Source organism: Sceloporus occidentalis, unplaced genomic scaffold (genome assembly GCF_023333645.1).
Source record: "Sceloporus occidentalis isolate IW3139 unplaced genomic scaffold, rSceOcc1.0.p SCAF_4, whole genome shotgun sequence".
Classification (NCBI taxonomy): domain Eukaryota; kingdom Metazoa; phylum Chordata; class Lepidosauria; order Squamata; family Phrynosomatidae; genus Sceloporus; species Sceloporus occidentalis.
Genome location: NW_028316984.1, coordinates 101,033,066 through 101,047,446, shown reverse-complemented (window position 1 = coordinate 101,047,446; position 14,381 = coordinate 101,033,066). Strand labels below are relative to the sequence as shown.

The window sequence follows — 14,381 nt, the reverse complement described above, 5'->3', positions numbered from 1 at the left end:
AACATGTAAATGCTGCCACTTTCAAAACATGCATTGTAAATGTGCAGCAATGGAAAGGAAACAACATTTCCAAATGCTGTTATCCAAAGAGCCTCAAACATTTGCAAAAGACACAATGTCAATCAGCTCAGTCATGTCTAGTTAAAAATGGGGCTTCCATTGTCCATGATAAATCATTTCTAAAGGGGAAAAATGTCATAATTAAATCCATCATTTTTCTGGAAATATTTCCCCTGAACACACGAAGCTACCCAGTAATGAGGGTGATGAGAGTAATACTCTAAATTTGTTAACAGGCACTACCAGCATTAAGGTAGACTTCTTGCATTTTGGTAACAAGGCATTTGGGAAGCCTATTTAGATTTGCATAGGATCAAGAAGAAATCTGCAAAATGCAGTTTATAGTTTAGCACATTACAGATTAATCTCTGTAAATCTGCATCTATGATTTTTACTTCCAAAGAGTAACAAATCGCTTCTTCCCCAATGAGTTTACATAGGGCATACAATGTAATCTTGTGCATGTACATGTAGGCAAGTACTATTGAATTCAATGGGAGTTACTATCTAGCAAATGTGTATGACACAATCCTATATACACTCATCTAGGAATAAGTCACATTTAACACAGTTATTTCAGAATATACATCCTAAATTCTACTGGACACAAAGGGATTTACTCAGTGCAGAGCATGGAATAAACAGAGTAATTGTGTTATTCTATTTATTATTATCTCCTGAAACAGGGAGAGACAGTGTGGTGCACTGTATTGATTTCAATGGGGAACTAGAACTCTGGAAGACCAAGGCTCAAATCCATGCTCAGTCATGAAAACCAGTCAGGGACCTTGGGCAAATCACACTCTCTCAGCCTCAGAGGAAGGGAATGGCAAGCCCTCTCACAACAAATATTGCAAAAATCTTGTGATAGGCTCACATTATGGCCACCATAACAACTTGAAGACAGAAACAACTTGAAGGCATAAAGCAACAATTGAAACTGCTCCCTCACAGCAGAGAATATCACTTATCTAGGGACAAATGGATTTACACACCAGGTTATGTCTGTGCAAATAGTAGAGGAGCAAATAGTTGGTGGATTGCTTCTTGAGAGGAAGAAACACATTCCAATATTACTGTGCATTCTGATAGAGGCCTAATCATGGTGAAGGGCAGCAAAAATCCTGGCTTAAAGTTCTTTGAAAGATACTGCAGTGCCAAAAGACAAATTGTCATCTTCTATATGTTACTTGACCAGAGCACAAAATACCCCAAAGGTACCAGAGCCCATTTGATCTTGGAAGCTATCAGGGTCAGTCCTGTTAGTACTTGGACGGGAGACTACCAATGAATATTGATGCAGAATTCTAGTGGGCTCATTTCTCCCTGGCAACTCACAAAATGTGAATGGCTACCTTCAAAAACCACCACCACCACCCTGCACTAGATAAAAGTGTGAGCAGGGCCGGCTCATCCATATAGGCGAACTAGGCAGCCACCTAGGGCAGCAAAATTTAAGGGTGGTGCAGCGGCTTTTTTGTATATTTTTTTGCAAAATTAAACAATATTAAATTGAAAACTCATTATAGCAAGCAACGTAAAAGCAAGCCAAAGTATGATGGTTTCATTGTACAATGGCCAAAACATAAATGTGTACCCCCTGTGTCCGTGATACGGTCACATGGTACATCATCTGCCTTCTGGATGCACCTTGAATGTAATTTCAAGGTCAACAGCCCCCTCCTCTCACCACCCACCCGCCTTACCCTGAGGGGTGACAGGGGATGCCAAAATATTTTTCGCCTAGGGTGGCCAAATACCTAGAGCCGGCCCTGAGTGTGAGCACACCACTTACACTAGTACATCTGCTTGGTCAAGTAACAGTATTACAGCTGCTTCAAGCCCAATGAATAAACCAGCAAACATAAGAAAAATGACGGCTATAGCATACAGTTGGAGATACTGACAGTGTGTTAGAGGTACTGAAGTGTGCATATAGGCTAATAGTCTGATGTATGTGCAGGAAAATAAAGGTGGAGTGGGAAACACAACTCTTGAGAAGCAGGATGTTCTTCTTCCTTTTTTATTATTTCTTTTCTTTTTTAAAATTTTTTAAATTCTTTTTTAAATTTTTGATTGCCATGATCATGCAAAATAAGAATTACTATAGACCAAAGACATGCTGGGAAGGGCATAGGACAGGGAAGTGGGGCTATGGAGACCAGCATGAAGAAGTTAAAGGCTGTGACAGAAACGGCACCATAGCAATTTGGATGAGCTGTACCATAATGAAGATTTTGGCAGAATTGTTGGTAAAACATTGCTGGATTGTTCAGGAAGCATGAATGTGTGTAAGCCTGGCGCGTTTTTTGAACGTCAGTGAATTGTCGGCTCCCTCTAGCATTACTGAATCATTCAGGGAGAGGGAATTTCTTCTAAATGGAAACTTTGCATTCAGAGGAAATCCGCTTTCCCTGAATAATTCAGTAATGCTAGAGGACAGACGATGATTCGCTGATGTTTAGGAAGCGCACCAGGCTTACAAACATGTGCGCTTCCTGGACGATCCAGCAATGTTTTACCAGTGATTCTGCCAGGTATGAAAATCTTCAATAACTGCCCTCAACCTGGTAAATTAACATGCCTGTGATGGCTTACAAGCTTGGTGTCATAAATACCTTTGTCACATGAGGGAGAAAATCCCACAAGCACCTCCCTCTTCTCTGAACCAGCAATAGCAAGTACATTTCTATACAACTTATCAGTGCACTTAAGCACTCCCTAAGCAGTTTACAATGTGTAAGCTAATTGCCCCCCAACAAGATGGGTACTCTTTTTAGCGACCTTGGAAGGATGCGGGGCTTAATCAACCTGAGCCCCTGACTGGTACTGAACTCACAACCTTGTGGTTTATGAGTTAGTGGCTGTAGTACATGCATTTAAGCACTGCACCACCAGGGCTCTTTAAGTAAATAATTAATGCATGGACACCCTTTCAGGACACCAGAAACCTGCTGCCAAAGGTAGCCTCTTCACTCTTCATAATAGCATGGCTGTCTTGCCATGCTTTTTCATGGGCAGATTATGGATATATCAGAGGATCCACTATGTACCTCAAAGCAATTCATTGCAAAGTCTTAAACTGCCTCAATTTTTTTGACAAGTGCCTTTCCTTCAGTAAATGAAGTTCTTAAATTCCAGTACCAAACTCTCAAAAATTGCCAGTATTAAATCTCAACATTGTTTTACCTGCATGAAGAAAGGGGATACAAGGTGTCTTAAAAACAGAAATTAAATCTGATAACTTCCTTAAAATGGGAGTCAATGAGTTTTTTGCTTTTAAAAAAAACTTTTGAACACATTTCTTTTCCAGTCAAAAGAGTATTAACCCCAACACAAAACATGCTGTCAGTATCTCCAACTGTACGCTGGAAACTACCTCCTCGCTTTTAATTGTTTTGGGGTGGGTTTTGTTTTTTATCCTACTGTAAAATCCAAGAGCATGGTGATGAGATACTTGAAATGGAAGCCACTCCAGGTCTGACATCGCAGTTGTTGCACACTGATGAATCTGTCAAATGAAGAGCGAGCACAAAAGGAATTTCCAAATGCAGCTGCTATTCCCCATTTGTTAAATGCTTTTATTACACTATATAAGTACACAGCTGGGAAATACTATAGAGTGGGAGTTAAAACAAAATATTTTGGCTTACAGATATTCATAACACACAAAGGACTCAGAGAAAAGCAATTCCTGGTATCAAAAGGGAGTGAAAGTTTGAAAACATTTCTAGTCAATGTGTAGGGTTTGGCAGTGGTGGTGGTGATTCAGTTTGTTGGGGTAACAGGACATTCAATGTAATATATGTTGCTATCTTGTTACAAATCAGGATGTGTATAAAATGCTGGAAATTGGGGTTTTTTTAAATAAAAAATATATGTCGATGTTCTACTTACTTAATCTCAGACAGCTGCATATGGTGGACACTCTATTCAAACCTTTATTCAAATGTTATGAATTGGGTTCAGGATATAACTACTGTAGTCACATGAGTGAGTTACTCTCATCTTTAGCACATCTCTGAACAAGCATTCTGAATGTTTAGCAGCAATGTCAACAAGGAAAAGTTTATGTGCTTTCCCAGTAGCCCTATCTGGAAAGCTACAGATTATTTTATGTACTGCCAATTTACTGAGGAAAATAAGAAGAGAGCCTCCATCTTGCCTGGATTATGTTTTCATTTCTTAATCTCTGGCTGTCAGCAGATAACAACAATAAATTAACTATTAAGGATCCATTATTTTTAGATATGCCTTTAAACATGACAGTTATTTTGTGTGGTGTACATAGTTTATTGTCTACACGTGAGCCCTCCTGAAAGAAAAAGATGGGTAAAAATATTTTGGGGTATTAGTCCATGACTAAAAGTTCCTTAGGTATAACACTTCATATGATGAGACCACTCAACAGAGCAGAGGTGGTCAATAGTTCCCATGTCAATATGGAAGTGAATTTGTTCTGGGTTGTAGCCCAAAGTAAATCTCAGAGTGAATTTACAGCACCATTGATGTGGGAGTGAACATCACCTGAACATGAAGAAACTGGGGCTGAGTCATAGCAATTCACAACCAGCTCATTATGAGGGCTGTATAGACTGTACCTTCAGTTTTCAAACACATGCCTGGTTTGAATCCAAATAGAACCATTCTTTTGCCCTCTGTATGCCTGGGTTAATCCATATGACTGGTTCTAATCCCTACTGAAAGATTTTTTTCCCCCTCTGTAAAAGCTTCCCTCGTCAGACTGGACTCATATGAAACTATTTTCTTCAGTGTGAACTCCTTTTTGTTTTGTGACTCACACTTTAGATCCCATTGCCCTAAAAAGCTAGTCCTATTCTACTTTGGCAGCACAGCTAAATTCAAATAACACAACTCCTATTTAAATGTTACAGCTCCCATGTAAAGACTTACAGAAAGCACTTACTCACATCAGTCTGCCACATATCACACCTGCCAATGACAATGAAAAGGCTCTTAGCCCAGGTAGTAGCCAATATTCCTGCACTCAACTTTTATAGCAAAGGCAACATAAATTAAGCATTATATCCAGTGTACAAATCAGTAGGTTGGTCATATTCAAGTCAGAACTCAATACCCCTGCAAGGGCAACAGTGACCGCCTAGCTAGGAAATCACTTTGTACAGTATGTATGAATAAGAGGATTTCAGAAATATTACTGCATTTACCACACATCCTCTGTCACTTTAGAACAACTTCTTATGAGATAACTTCTCTTTTCCTCTGTGAAAATTTCCCAATTCAGGCTGAGAAATTCAGTGTATGGGCTGCACAACTTACATTGATTCTAAAACACCAATGTCCCTTTCAACAGTAGAGACTCTATATATTTATACACACTCCATATATTTATAACAAAAGCAAGAACAAGTGCTACTTTTTCCAAATCAGGCACAGAATAGTCTGTGAAAGTTGATTACACAGAAAAACATAAAAGTGTGTGTTTTTTGTGCTCATCCAAAGCACAATACATCAAATATGAGAGGATGCAAATGACTATCTGTTCTGCTTTGGCTGAATATGTATGGTTTGGGTGAACACTTTATTTCTGAGCCCATTTAAGTCCACATACAAAAATTATTCCTGCAGGGATCTCCCACCTTCTTTTGGTAAATTGTCATACTTTCTTTGAAGGTTTGGTCTTACACATTCTAATTGTTGGATTCAGCTGCAAGATGAGGCCATCCACTTTCTTGTACTGGAACAGTTACCATTTATACTACAATTCCCATAATCATTCAGACTAGGAGATTCTGGGAATTGTAATCCAAACAGATAGCTGTTCTAGGCTCTGTCTGAGGCCTTTTTAAATGTTCCAGTCACCAAAACTGTGATACCTACTGCGACATATTTTACCATTAGTTCAGGAAGTTGCTACTTTCTCTACCAATTAGATTCTATAGGTTCATAAAACACATTTTGAGAAAGAGAAGGCCCAAGAACTTCACTTTCTACTTAGGACCAAATACTGACTGTCATAATTAGTTCCCTGCTTAAGTGAAACCATGTGAAGAATTATGTGCAGCCTATTGGATCTCTCTTTAGGGACATGTGGTTTAACTGCTAATGATTTTGAGGAACTTTATCCCAAAAGTCTATGGTTATTTTTTTTTCCTGAAAGGCATTTTTTTAAAAACTACAAGAGGGAAACCTCAAGCTAAGTCATTTGAGCAAAGTACATACACCTGTTTCAAAAATCTGAGAACAGAAGAGTAAGTGTGGTTCTTTTAGTTTCTCAGAGGTACAGCAAGTGTTGACATGAAGTTACATGGTGTTTTGTTTTTTCAAAAAAGCAGAGAAGTACATTTGGAGAAAAATGTGAAGAAATCAAAATGCAAATCTTCCTAATCTCCTTCTGAGTTTCCCTTTAAAAAACCTAGGTCTTTTTTTTTTAAATGAACATAAAAGTGTATCTATTGGATAACTAGTATGTTTGATCACATTTAATTTTATAAAACCCTAACACCTGGATTCAGGGACACATTCTTTTCTCATTTGTATCTTGAGGGAATTTAACAGAATCAGGAATAAATTTTTAGAATATCCCCATCCCACACACAACTACAGGGAAGAAATATATTTTATCCAGCATTGCATCTATAGCTACTTTTTATGAAGCCCTCAAGTTAACAAAATCCAGGAATCATTTAACAAACCCTGATGTGTCATATGCAGCCTTGGAGAAAGCTCCTATGATATCTTTTATTGGAATAACTTAACGGAAGAGATCCGTCTTATTACTTCCTCAGAAGCCTTTAAAAAAGCGTTGAAGACAGATCTCTTCCGGTGGGCCTATCCAACTGATCTCCTCTAATTTGATTTTGAATAATATCTTACTACGATGAATCGATCCTTATGTTTGTGAGCAATACTGTAACAACCCCTCCCTTTTTATCTCTTCTTGTGATTAATGCATTTTGAATTATATGTGTTTTATGATGTTTTTACTTGTTGTAATCCTGCTTCGATCCAAAGGGAGAAGCGGGAAATATAAATAAAATTTTATTATTATTATTATTATTATTATTATTATTATTATTTTGGCAGGCATCAGGCAGGATGTCTTCCTCGACACTATTTGGAGATTCTCAGGTAGCAATTCTTGATCAAGTACTAAGCAGTCCTAGCCTTGCCTGGTTTCCAAAATCAGCCAAGATCCAGTGTATTCAGGCTGATATGATGGCATTAGGAAGAAAGTAAGAGAGAAACATAATGGACACAGAAAAAAATCAATTGAGTATCCTGAATTTGGTTGGCTCAGACATCTGTCTCAGTTCAGGCAGACATCACACACTGCCTCATATTTGGGGCAGAGAGGTTATATCAACATCTATCAAAGCCTCCTACATCTTTCCCATTTACTTGAATACAAAAAATGGCATCTCTTGTTACCTTCAGCAGTTTGAATACCCTTGCACTTTCAGGAGCTGCTGTGTCCTGAACCATGGAGCAAGAAATAATTTTGAGATAGAAGATTATGATTATATTATCCTTGTTTAGAGGACAGTCCATGTTGCAGATGCTCCGCATGGGAGGTAGGGGACAACCGTGATGAACACCTCTGTGGTTCATCAACATAATTCATACTCATTGTGCCTCAGTGGCACTACCAGATACTCCTAAATTAGGGTCAGTTTTCATAACCACTTTGACTGTGACAGCAGGGCAATTCCATAATGATATAGCTTACAGTTTATGCATGTTAATATAACAAAGGGATGGCTCTACAGCTGGACATATAACAGTTTTCAAATACACAGCAGCTGTGTTATACATATTACGTGCATGTATACAGAGGTAGCACATGAAGATTATCACTGCTGAAATGGCCATAAGAACAGTATCTTCTACTAGGAAAAAGCAGAGCTGTTTTGAACTACCATTCCCAGAATCTCTGAGCCTTTTCATGTTTTAGGCCAAAAACATTTACACTGAAATGAAGAAGGAAACATATAGGTTCTGTGAGAAAGGCTTATTCTACTACGAATCAGCTATGATCTAGTTTTAAGTCTAAATCAACTTATTTGAGCATCTCACCATTAAAAAACACAGTTACCAAGAAGAATAGCACTAAACTGTCCTCCAAAAATTGCCACTGCTCTAGAACATACCATTCTATGCTGAGTTGAGATAACACTGTTCCAGTCAGCGTCTTGTTGAATTGTAGTGACTAGAGTAGGTAGCTCCTCGGAGTGAGGTTTGTTGTGCAATATGGTGTGCAGAGGCAGATGGGAAGCCACAAGCTCTTCATTGTTGCCTTCTTCCTGCTCCTGTGATGCTAAGTCCTGGGTCGTTCCTTCCTCTCCATCAGCTGCAAATGGAGAGGTGGCCTGCTTGGAAGACATTCTTCTACAAAATAAGAAAAAAAAATGGAACGTAGATATGCATTTCATTCCAACATCCCAGACTATAAATGCAGAAAAGAAAAGAAAAAGATTTAGGTAACAGGGAGAATGATTTGGATGCAATAAATTTGATGGCTTTATGACCTACACAGCAATGCTATGTATTATCGACCCTCCATATCCATGGATTCTGCATCAATGGATTTCACCATTCATGGTTTGAAATTATTCCCAAACAGAAAAATCCAAAATGCAAACCTTGATTTTGCTATTTTATATAAGGGACACAATTTTGCAACACCGCTGTATATAATGGGGATTAAGCATCCATGATTTTGGTATTCACAGGGGGTCCTGGAACCAAATCCTGCAGATACCAAGGGCCCACAAAGATTATTCATAACTTCAGTGTGTTCAGTGGGACTTATGCACAAAACCTGAGAGATTTCTTTAGTAGCTAGCCTTTTTTGTTTCTTTTTCGCCCTAAAATAAGTGCAGAAAACCCAATAGGCTCAATGGATTGGGATGAGTGTTATATGCTGGAAACATGGAGGCAGCACAGTTTGGTTTCTGCACTTTTCCACTCTGCATATTAGGGACCTGATTCCATGTCAGGTGTTCTCCACTTGCTTTTAAGTAACATAGCTGGTAACATCTTTAAAGGGTTGTGCTTTTCAGTCCCTTAAATGGGTTGCATGAATTTATGTAGAAAAGGTCTGCACAATTTTCAGCAAATACAATATTGTGATCTGTATACCAAAAGTGGGGTAGTGATAGGAAGACAGGGATCATTATAGCAGTGGGTACAGCTGATTGCACATGATACCAAATGCACCAGATTTGGTGACTTTTAGGAGATTATTGCCTTACTTGGGATGTAAAAGTCGAAGATGGATTTTATTACACTGCCCTATAGCTAGGCAGTATACAACCCATATGCAGTCAGCACTTCTCCAGGCTTCTTGCACAGTTTTTCAAACAAGGGATTTTCCCGTTCTTGAAAAACTGCTCAAGAAGCCTAGAGAAGCACTGATTGCATATGGGTTACATACTGCCTGGCTGCAGGGCAGTGTGATACAATCCTTCTTTGACTTTTAAATCCCACGTCTATCTCGTGGGCAAATTTGGTGTAATAGTCTCCTAAGAGATAACACACTTTGTTTTATTCCTAGATGAAGACTTCTCTTTGAATAAATCTAATTTTTTTTTCCAGATTCTGAGACTTTTTGCTTCCTTACTGTGAATGATTAGTAGGTGCTCTACAGCTGGGCTTTTTATTTCCTATTTCAATTAGTATCAATTATAAGTATACATCAATTATAAGTATACATTAACATCAATTGTCTGAACTACTTCTCCATTTTGTTTTTGGATTTGGAAGAATATAGAGTACTGTCAAACATGTAGATCTGATTGTATATACTGTAAGTAAGAAAGAAAGGTATGTACTCTGCTTACTTCTATTAATGCAAACTGAGTTCCAAGTGAAAAAATAGTTTGCACTCAATTAATTCAGTACAGACAAGAGGAGAGGATGAAATCTTGCCTTTCCCAGTATGCTCCGGCAAAACCAAACTGCTGCATTTTATTCTAGCTTATCTGCTTTTCCTCAGCATCTTCTTCCCAAACATATATTATCGCATTTTCTCTTAGTTTTCATAAGCAAGAAAAAACTGCCTGTTTGATTATTTTCACCATTAGACCAGATGTTGTGCACACCTTTTTTGCTTGGAAAACAGAACTCAGTAGCTAAACAGTTCCAGAGAAGCTCTAGAACAACGACTACCTAAGAGTAAGCAGCACTGAACACAATGGGATTTATTTTTGAATCAGCATGTTTAGGAGTACTCTGTTTCACTATTTTTCTTTTGAGCTAGGTACACTCATTGAAAAATGTATCAAAATTGTAATGCAAAGAGGGCTGTAACACTAAGTGGTTCAGTGAATGAATTATGTGCAGCTTCAATAGTGCTCTGCAGTTTCATTTAAGTGTCTAAAACAATTTTTCATTTTCTACTGCATGTTCAAATAAAGGGTAAATAATGTGCAATGCAAGCATATGGGTAGAATTCACAATAAAGATATATAACCATTCAACATTTCTACTTGTGTCTCTGTTGTACAGAGAATAATTTTCACCTTTCTAAGCCTTTCCCACAATAGCTGGGAAATAACAATAATTATGTCAACCAAAGAGTAAATTGTATCAGTAAAAACAGAAAAGAGTAACATTTTATTTCACACTATACCATCGTTAAACAAAAATGACAGCTGAAATATGTTGCTGTTGATATATATTGAATTTTAAAAGTTTTAGAATATCATTATTGCCAAAACTGCATCAGTGACTCGGAATGAAATCTCCACCTTAATTACTCTTTAATAATAATTGATTTCATACAATTTCCTTAAAAATGCGCAAATCAGTTAACAGAGGAAACCACATGAGCATTTTCCAAATTAGCAAATGATTAACTCAGTAGTACTGTTTCTATAGACAAATAATTACTGATTAAAGAGCCTAGAAATCTGAGACTAACAGTTAAATTTACAGATCTGACACATGCTTTCATGAATATTACAGTGATGGAAATATCAAGTGTAAAGAAAAATAATTAAGTTAATTCTTATTTAAACAGTACGATTTTAATACAGCAGACCAAGTTTCACATAGGATTTAACAGCTAACACTATATTTCTTAGAATTATTGAGAAGACTAATTTGGTGTCCTACAGTGTGGGGCAGGGCATTAGTGTAGTGTATAGGGACAGCTAATCTAATTAAGCAGATTTCTAAATAATCATAATACTTTTTAGAGGAACTTGAAACTTACAAAAAGGTTGATACCTACTTAGTAATAAATAAATTTATTATAGAATTATAATGCAGAAAGTTTGACTGTACTGAGTGCAAAGCACTGAACTGGCAATGATTACAATTAGCTTGGGGTAAACACTATCTGCACTAGTGACTTATTGTATAAATAAGTAAAGGATTTGATTCCTGGATGTTTTCCACATTTCAAAGGGAGCTAAATAATTACTGTCTCATAATACAGTAGTCCAAACTGTAAATCTTAAATTGTGCAACACTGCAACATAATCTAACCACCATATTTGGGTCTTAGTGACATGATTTCTGGTATTGCAGAGGGACAACTCAGCAGAAATATTTAGATCCTGGGTGCAAGATTTATTTTAAACAGAAAACTGATTTTCATACACTATTCCAATTACGGCACAGCAAAACTGAGAATACATATCCAGTGGTTTTAAGGCAACATTGCATTTAAAACCATTCTTCAGAAGAGGATTCTATTCACTTGAGCATTGGTAGGCATCTTCCAATTACAAACAGGACTGACTTCTTCCAGAAGGAATAAGCTTTGGCTGCTTTTTCAGTTTAAATTAATCATGACACAAACCCAGAAATGAAAATGTCTCTTAAGAATAATTCTAACTACAAACTGCACCAATGAATAACAGTGCACAATCCTAATTAAATGCAACTGTGCAGCTGCAAAAATAGGTTAAATCTGTCCAAAGCTATGAGATGGCTTTTAAAGGCTGGTTTGTTAGGGAGTGTTTGCTTAAGGAAGGCTGGGCCCTCGGTCTTAATCAGCCAATAAATTATTTCCTGCAATTACATTAAATAGAAAATTATCTTCAAATTGGGAATGTTAATTGAAAATCAAAATTCAGAGTGAAGTTTAGAAATTACATGCTGAATATAATTAGTCTGGAAAGACTTCACCTCAATTTCATAAACAGGCTTTGGGTAATTCCTCAAGTGACCGTTATGGAGGGGAAAGCTATCCAGTTAAGAGCGCTGTACCGTAGAAACACCTTTTTTCTTTTTAAATATGGGCCATTGCATATTTGTTGACACACAAACCCTAGCATTCACAAAGATATATCAGTAAACAAGCATTAAATGTCCACATACAGCTAGGTCTTAGAAAATAGAGGATCCATTAGGATACACTTAATAACAATTGAAATAGTAGAAAATTCAACCTTTGTTATGATTGAAGAATCAAGCTACAAACTAAGTATAGTTGTACAAATATATTTGCATGCTCATCCTCTTTCCACAGACACAAACATGAAGATGAAAACACACAGAGATCCTTAAAACTCTATACTGGTGAGCAATTCCTAGCATATAATAAAATACAGAAATAGAATCTGAGGAACATGGACCAAGAATTGTTGCTGAAACCAGTCTAAAGAGGGGAGACTTTTTACTTGCAGGGGACAATTGTATCTCCGCACTTCTCCCCATGTGATTCTCCACACTGAATGACTATTGCGGGTAAATGGATACAAAAGAAAATATTCTTTTTGTTTTTTAGAGAAAGATATCAACAACTCAGCTGCAGTTATCATAATGAGTAAACAGGATAAAAATATGTCAGACACTTACTTCTACTTACTTCTTTTGCAATTGACAAATCAGTCCAAGAGCAGCAAGAACAGGCTTTTGGGATTGCTGAAACTTACTCATGCCCAAATTTTCTTTGCTATCCCCCCCAATGAATGGATTCTAAAGAGAAGACTCATGCCTGCCTTGAAGAATGAGTTTGCTTTTCACTATTCCCCTTAGACATTTGCCCACCTGAGGCAAAAAGTCAAAATGACACTACTACATTGCCCTTGGCTGAACAGGAGCTGCTCATCTCAACTATCCTTTTTAAACAGCACACAGAGCTAAAAATAAGAAATTAGAAAATGACATCCCATCCTGCAAATGTTTCATACAAAATGTTTTGTTGTTTACAAAATGAAGCCAGTGCTACATTCAAGATGCCTACTAGCGTCACTGAACATAGTCACACTGTTTTCAATGGGGCTTACTCTCAAGTATGTATGTATAGACAGGACTCGGGGGAAGGTTGTGGGGTGAGAGATTTCATGACCTCCAGTTGTGCAACATTTCTGCCAGAAATCACTCTCTAGCTGTTTGAACCATCATAAGTGAAAACATATGGATGCTCATTTCTTTTCCCCAACAGGGGTAAAAGTATTGTGGGAAGAGGTGCTTTCAGCAGGAAAGTGGCATAAAGGAAAAGGAGGAAGAAGTTGCCTTCCTCCCATCCAGTTATTCTCTTTCAAATAAAATTTGGTGGTTACAGAGGAGGAAAAATCACAGAACAGCATAGATTATTCACATTCTGAACATCAGCATTCAAAAAGTGAGTATCAACATTCACAAACAGTTGTGAATCTGAATGGCTTGTTAAATCTTGTAAAAAAATATTCAGAAGCATTTTTACCATGGTTGGAGAACCTATAGCTCCTACAGAACTTTGGGACTAAAACTTCCATAGTCTCTTACTGTTGAAAAATGCCAGCTGGAATTGAGGGACCTATAGTATGAAATGTCTGAAGGGCACTGATTCTGCATTTTTAGTCCACAAAATTTCACGGTATTTCCTGGCATTTTCAGAAGTATTCATATTTTTATCAAATACCTCCCCTATCACTCTTCTGTTTTGACTTTATGTCACCTCTTAGTTTACCTAATGTTATTTTTGCATGTAGCAAATTTATAATGACAGACCAGTTCCCTGAGAGAAGGTTTTGTTGGTTTTTTTCAAAAACACTTCTTTTTTCTTTTTAGAAAAGAATCTCTTGCCACTTATAACCCCTGAAAACAGGGATTTATAATGGAAGTGCTGACACAACCCTAACTAAAGAGACGCAAATGGCGCTGCTATAATACACAAAATCAAGTTCTATTATTCTAAACTCTTCTCACTTGTGGGGTTTTTCTTTACTGTGCTCCCAGCCAAACTGCTGAAGCATGAAAAATTTAAATGCAATCAAATGGATCCAATTCCACTTTCCTAGAACAAGTGTCTGCAGTGGTACAGTCGTAAAAGGAGAGGCATCCAATTTGTTTCATGCCCTTTTAAAAAAAATCTGCTTATAATACACCATAGCAGAGGAATA

General features: G+C 37.3%; 1 protein-coding gene across 13 annotated transcripts in view; it reads right to left on the bottom strand.

Annotated features, from left to right (window-relative positions):
• The window catches only part of SOX6 (SRY-box transcription factor 6), a 582,676-nt gene that overhangs the window by 336,200 nt on the left and 232,095 nt on the right, over positions 1-14,381 (bottom strand). For 9 of the 13 annotated variants that reach the window (XM_089521088.1, XM_089521087.1, XM_089521089.1 and 6 more), the window contains one exon: positions 8,193-8,430. The exons of 2 other annotated variants lie outside the window; for them this stretch is intronic. In XM_089521088.1, the coding sequence (XP_089377214.1) occupies positions 8,193-8,426 (234 nt within the window). In that variant the 5' untranslated portion in view covers positions 8,427-8,430. Of the gene's footprint in view, positions 1-3,486; positions 3,946-8,192; positions 8,431-14,381 lie in introns of those variants that run through there. 2 more of the 13 variants (XM_089521097.1, XM_089521096.1) reach the window with 2 other exon arrangements.